Source organism: Micrasema longulum, unplaced genomic scaffold (assembly GCF_059751315.1).
Source record: "Micrasema longulum isolate JH-2025_06_02 unplaced genomic scaffold, ASM5975131v1 h1tg001009l, whole genome shotgun sequence".
NCBI classification, from domain to species: domain Eukaryota; kingdom Metazoa; phylum Arthropoda; class Insecta; order Trichoptera; family Brachycentridae; genus Micrasema; species Micrasema longulum.
In genome coordinates this window covers 279,200-286,239 of record NW_028278197.1, presented here as the reverse complement: position 1 = coordinate 286,239, position 7,040 = coordinate 279,200, and the positions used below count along the sequence as shown (strand labels likewise).

The window sequence follows — 7,040 nt, the reverse complement described above, 5'->3', positions numbered from 1 at the left end:
ATGTGAGTAATAAAAAGGAGTAAGATTACAACACATTTTGCAGCTACTAAGTGTATAGACGATTGGAATTCTCGACCCCATTTACAAAATTTAGGTATTTTAAAGTTGATATATGAAAGCTAGATAACTAGATAATAATTTTGTGTATTATTAGAAGGCAGATATTTGAAATATGATGGATTTATCAATAAATGTCGGTTCACTTTTAGTAGCACTGTTGTAATTTATTAATTATGAATGTAGTGTTCCAAATAGCAAAATTTAGGTACTTTCGCGTCAAAAGCTGATGCATTCTTAAACGGTTTTAATGGATTCATATAAAATTTTATGATTTTAAGGTTACAGGCGCACTATTTTTTAAAAGTTTCCATTGTCCACTATTTGTCACATATTTTGTTAAGAATAAAGTATAAAACAATGCAATTAAATAAATAGTCTTCCTTTTTTCCACTGTTTGTCTAAAACATGACTACACTACTACACACTAACGACTTATAAACATTAACTCATTGTTTTCTAACATATATCAATTTATTTTCAAATTTATTATAAGATTATTCTACGGTTGAAGAGGAACTATATTTCACGCCCAGCCCGTAGGGTGGCTGAGCGCGGATAAGTATCTTTTTTAGGTGATCCCGTGTAAGTTGCATCCATTGACATTTTGGCTACCATCGCAGGAGCCATCTTCAAGGTAAACTGTGAAGATGGCTCCTGCAATGTTGGCCAAAACTAATCCAACTTACACGAGCACGAATCCAACTAACAGTGACTGTAAAATCCAATTCACTTCTCATGATGTTCTCCATAGTGAACATTTGCCCTTTAAATTATTTATGCAAATATTTAGATTTTGGGTCCATTTGCAACTAGATGTATGTAAATAGCTGGAGAAAATGGAAATCAAGCCAATTTAGTGTGATATTTTAAATTTTAGAGTACATAATCCCGTACTTGCATGAAAATAAAAAAAAAGTTTTGTTTTTTTATTAAAAATATGTACCCATTTAAGTACATATTTATAAAAAAGCAAGTAAGGAATCACTTCACTGATTAAAAATTATTTAAATTTGTTGCAACGGAGAAAATATTTTTGAGAAGGGAACATGGGAGTATAGGCATTGACAGGGTTTATGACCTGTCATTGGCTGGTTTGAGTGGCCTCTTTACACACTGTGTAACATTCACCAGTCTGCCTATGTTTGAACATCCACATTTCCTCAACTCCTCCATCTGTTGACTTTTGTGAAGTAAGATTTAAAATTATTTCCACCATGGGAGAAAACTTCTAAATGTTTAAGATATTTACAAGGTATAGTGAATTGAGTGCATACTGTGTTTTTAAGTTTTCGACTATTCTTTATAAAATAAAATACCATCATATCGGTTGTTAGAGGTAAGCTAATGAATGTCAATTTTTTCAGATCTGCGCGCAGTTTGAATCAATTGACCAAAATTTGTCTTCTGGTTTTGATGTTTTAGCAGACTATCTCAACAAAACATTTCGAGTTACCAAATGTTCAATTCAATGCAGATTGTTAAAATTAGTTTTCATTAAAATATTTTTTTACATTTTCAAGAAACTTAGCGGTACAATTAAATGCTCTAATTTTTACCGCATGTAAGAAAACATTTTTTGTATCCAATTTCCCGTAGGACTGAAGTTCCTCATTTTTATCTGGCTTACTTACTGCAGGGGAATCTTTATTTATAAATAAAAAAACATGTATAACTTTTCCCAAAGCATTTATTTCAGTATCTCAAAACACATCCCCAGTTGCCATTGAGTAGCCAGCTCGACAAGTATTGGGCGTGCAGTGTGACACTTATGGGGGCTCTAGTCAAACAGGCCCAGGCCCATGTCATCGTCGCTCTCGGGCTCCTCCTCCACCACCTTGGCGGGAGCAGCAGCGGCTGCAGCCACTGGGGCTGCGGCCACGGGGGCAGCCGCGGCAAACTTGGACGGATCCTGAAATGAGGAATTATGTTAGTGTGATTGATAAAAAAATTAAGGAGGGTTTGAGGATATATTTTACTCAGCTTATTAAAAGTCAACAAACAAAAAATGTGTACGGCATTCGTGCAGAAGTAATAAACAATGTTACAGTTATAAAGGAACGAGGAAAAAAAAAGGTTTGAGATAAAATCTAACACTATAGTCCTTAAAATGTAACGTGATTAGAATGACAGTTGTCAGAAAAAGTGACGACATAACTTTGTAGTAACGTCAAAGGAGTTATTTATATTGACACACGAAAAATCATTTGTATCTGGCGTATTCATTTATTTTTTAATACAATGCTTGAAACATAAATCAACACTAATATATAAAATCAGCTTTAAAACTAAAAAAAAAACTAAACTAAACCTAATTATTAACAACGTTCTTACAAGGTTACATCATTTTGCAAAAACATTAGAGATGGGATAAATTGATAAATGTAAATTGATCGAATAAAAAAATAATTCATTTGATGTTGTTCGTGAAAAATGTATAAATGTCTAATTTTTTGGTGAATAATTGTGTTAAACACACTATAATAGGCTTTCTTTGCGTTTTTATATCAATTTTCGGAAACAGTTTCATGATTGCATGAAATAACTGATAAAACCGATTTTATCAGTAATTTCTCAACACTAACGAAATCAGTTTGACAGCTGTCATTCTAATCAAGCTATATTTTAAGGACTATAGGAATAGTTTCATATAACTTTAGGGCCAATAATCAGCCAATGAGAGGTCGTGAGCCCTGTAAATGCCTAGACTTAACAAAAAAATAACCCACTGTTAGCATTTAATGTGTCACTTGAATCATGTTCCCTAATACGATTCCTTCCCTCTGGTGAATTGGGGTTAGTAAATATATTTTTATTTTAAAATATATATTGGTTTTTAGTTCCAATGGTGTTTGTGGTTTACTGGCTTAATTACTGGAGCAACATGTACACATTGACTATCTTCCTGCATGGACATTAAACCGAACAGAGGAGTACAGATCACAATTACCTTGATGTACTCCTTGATTGTAGCAGCTTGCTTGAAGTCAACATCCGTGGTGGCGGCGATGGCGAGCAAGTTCTTGAAACCATTGGCGATGGAGTGAGGGGCGGAGGCCAGGGTGGGGTACCCAATCTCCAAAGAGACAGCAGCCACGTTGGCAACACCAGCCATGAACTTGGCACGGAGATCTTCCGGTCTGATGTCCAGGATATCGGGAGCAAAGATGGTTCCAGAGTCATATACCTGTTAAAAATATAACGAGTTGTTTTTATGCACTTAACGATTTGTAGAATAAATTTTTGATGCAAATTTATAAAAATATTTTGTAATAATTATTGATAAAGGAAAAAAAAAATGCACTTCAATCTTGAACTATCAAAAGACAGATGAAAAAAAAATCAAAGTGCCGTATGTAATATTTAGATATTTTAAAATACAGTTATTTAAAAATAAAAATATGTTTAGTAAATGTAGCCTTCATATTGCCAATACGGTAATCAGGGTGGATATTCATATTAGGATAGAAATGAGGCGTTACTTTCGTCCCAAAGCGAAGCCGAGCACACACAAGTGTGTCCAGAATTAGAAGGGACGGGAGGGAGTAGAGTGTAGTAACTGACCTGCTCAACCATCAGACCGTACGAGAAGGGAGAGATGTTCAACATGTTGAGGAGTGTGGCTTCGGAGGCTCCCACTTTGTCTCCGGGTTTCAGGATGGGGACATCGTTGATGATTTCAATCGTTCCTGAGAAATAAAATACATATTTTTATTAGAAAGGGAAACAAAGCGGATTGATAAGATTATAATATTTGTACAGTTGTAACGTTCATATTTCCAGCGTAGAGCGTAACGTGCCACCAATATGCAGGATAGTAATGAAGTATTTATTTAGTCCCAAAGCGAAGCTGAAAACTCTATGGACTAGAGTAGTCAGTATTAGAAGGGACACACCATAATATATCTGTTCACCTCGAGTGTTTGATATTGAATCTGTGTATTTTATGTTTGATACCCAATAGAGATGGTAAAAAAATATTTACACATATTTCAGCTTATTACTGTTGTCAGATAATGCGCAAGACTTAAAATCTAGTCTTCTGTAAGATACAGCAACTCAAGTGCATTATGCTCCTTGAAATTAAAGCAGGATGATAAAATAATAAAGTCAAATATCCTCTAAATTAAAAAAAAATAGGAGATTCCTGATTTTTCTACAAATTTGCCAGTATGACACAGCTGATATATAATTATAAAAATTCAAACCTCAGCTGTAAACATAATGGTAGAGTCGTCGCCAGATAATAATGCCTTTGTTAACATATCTTTTACACTGCCGTCACTATGCGAGCGTAGTGTAAGCATTCTAATCTGGTAGGCAGTATACTTTTTTAAGGGCAATCAATAATCATGTTATTTCAGCTTTTGCTTACCCTTTGAGATCTTAGTGGGGATGGAAAGAGCCTGGAAGAAAGAAGTCTTCTCGGGACCGAGTCCGGTGTTCTGTGCCGGGATGATGACAGACAGGGGAGCGATAGCCCCGGCACGGGCTGGCGCGCGCACCTTGTTCTCCAGCAGCTTGTCACGGACCTGATAACAAGGAATAAAATATGAACACATTTTTGTAGACTTGGCTATTGAAAAATTTATTAAAGTGGTTATCTCAAATGGGATTGTTTTAATGGGAAATATGGGAGTCTTCGAAAAGCATTCTGAAGACGATGGATCATCTATATTTCATTCTAAATTTATTTCAACGTTAAAAAAAAAATTCTAACATATTCTGTGTGACTAATCAGCCTACGTGGTGTAACGGTGCCTTAAATAAAATAAAAATAGCCTCAAGCACTGGGGGTTCCGTGTTTGATTTCCGGTGAGATCGAGCTTAGGTGTTCTACTGCGCTGTAATTTTCTGCAGTAATTGAGCTTCTTAGCCTCTTGTATTAAAAAATAGAGCTGGAACTTTTCCTAATAAGTGCCAAAATATAATTTTAAAACAAAATGCACTGTAAATGTATATGGTAACATTCGTATGTGAATATATAGTATTTGTAGCTATCATATTGCCAATATGCAGATCAGTTGGACCACCATATTAGGATAGAAATGAAGCTTTACTGTTGTCCCAAAGCGAAGCCGCCTTCCGAGATCGAGGAAGGCATGCAAGGTAAAGGGACTGATAGAAGGAATCCTATGACCACGGGGTAAAAGTTTATAGCGAAATATTGATGATGTAAAATAAATTAAACATTTAAAAAACAAACTTAACTGCTGAAAGATATTGCATAAACATATTTGTTATTAATCATAATATTGTTGAGTTTCTGGCAACTAGAAACTAACATTTTATTAGTTGTGAGATATTGCACTTTTAAAGTTAAAAGCTCATCCCAAATCGAATTTTAGAAAATACCTATTATTTTTGGTATTCCTAAACTAAGAATTAATTTTATTTACTTTTTAAACTTAGATTATGTGACGCCATTTATAAAGACATCTCATTTAAAAAAAATAGTAACTAGTTTGCGCCAGAAACCCAACAATGTAGAGCACAGATAGTGCTGGATGTTTTACAGATGGTGATGTGAAATCCAAAGCTTTGAAAATTTTCCCTCTTTTAAAAATCTCGCACTATCCTGGATTCAAACTAATATTATCTTTTTTTTTCTACGATATATTTTGTTGTCCTTTAATAACAACGAATCTTTTTTACGTTTTTAACCATTAACAAATAAGTACCCGTAATCTTTAACAGAATACATTTCCTTTTTTTTCTTCTTATATTTTATAAAAATATTATACCTCTCCATTTATTATACGAGCAAATAATTTATAAACATTTTTTGTATACCCACTAACAGGCTATGCCTTTGAGGGATTTTTTTACTATTCTTACTTTTAATATATATTTCATTGTTTTGTAATTATTATTTTATTGAATACTCTGTTTTATCTCTTATGTATATTGTAAAAAAAAAACAAAAAATATATAACAAAATAAAAAAAATCTGTATCTGTTAATGCAATCGGCAATAATCTGGATATATATCACGTTGATTATCTTACCTCAACAAGATCTCCCTTGGTGAAGACAAAGCCGACGTTTCCCTTGATGTGAGGCATGAGCCTTTCCAGGGCGGCGTTGGTCTCCAAGTGTCCTCGGATGGCCTTGCGCATCATGGTGTTCTTCCCCATGAGGACTACGGCATGTCCTCGAAGGGACATCCGAATCTGTTGCATCTGTTTGGAGCCTACATTGTCAGCGCCCACAATGAAGCACTTTGGGTACTCGTCCAAAAGAGTCTACAACATAAAAATGCTATTTGGAAATAAAACAAAGCGACAAAAAGTAAGATGACTCGACAATAAGGCGATGAAAGTATAATTTTATTAATTTAGGTTAATATTTGATTTTCAGTACTCACAATGAGCTTTGTGAAGTAACTCGACTTCCATGCTGCCTTGCCCTCCCTACCCATCTTGTGTGCAGGGATTTCAAACGAAAATTAAGGACTGTAAATAAAATAGCCATACATTAGAAATATTGACGCATTTAAGTGATAAAGTAAACGCATAGCAAAAATACATGACGCAATGCGTATATGAACACAAGGGACATTTTATTACGCATTGAGTTGCGATTTTAAATAGCGGATTACAGTAAATATTAAAGATTTTAAGAAAAAACTCACCTAAGCAAAAGTGCGGCACGAACTATTCGGGCAGAATGGCCGATTTCCGGTTTTCAATTTGACATCACACAAAAATGTTGCTAGTCAAAATAATATATTCCCGACAAACGATGATTCAAATTAGGCGCGGGAAATTCGAAACGATGTGGTGTAGATTCATTTTATAATCTATAATATAAAATTAATGACTGTTTTTTCGCACCTTAGAGCGTCTTATAATATATTTATTTTTATGAATTTGATAACTGCCTTCATTGAAAAAAATTCAATGTACCATTTGGCCCGCAAATATCAAAATGTTGTGCCAAAATAGCGAGATAGATATATATTTCAAGATTATTTCTTAATG

The 7,040-nt window shown here is 34.2% G+C and overlaps 1 protein-coding gene across 2 annotated transcripts; it reads right to left on the bottom strand.

Moving 5' to 3' along the window:
• Window positions 1-1,729: 1,729 nt before the first annotated feature.
• On the bottom strand, window positions 1,730-6,729 carry RpLP0 (ribosomal protein LP0). Of its 2 annotated transcripts, none has more exons than XM_088232689.1 (7): window positions 6,692-6,729; window positions 6,425-6,512; window positions 6,066-6,318; window positions 4,433-4,589; window positions 3,622-3,746; window positions 3,008-3,244; window positions 1,730-1,969 (listed from the first exon to the last, which is right to left on the bottom strand). In XM_088232689.1, the coding sequence occupies exons 3-7, from the start codon at window positions 6,237-6,239 to the stop codon at window positions 1,838-1,840; spliced, it is 825 nt and encodes a 274-aa protein (XP_088088815.1). In that variant the 5' UTR covers window positions 6,240-6,318; window positions 6,425-6,512; window positions 6,692-6,729; the 3' UTR covers window positions 1,730-1,837. The 2 variants fall into 2 exon arrangements, with proteins under 2 accessions (XP_088088815.1, XP_088088814.1); XM_088232688.1 differs by having other exon boundaries at window positions 6,066-6,302.
• Between the last annotated feature and the right edge of the window lie 311 nt (window positions 6,730-7,040).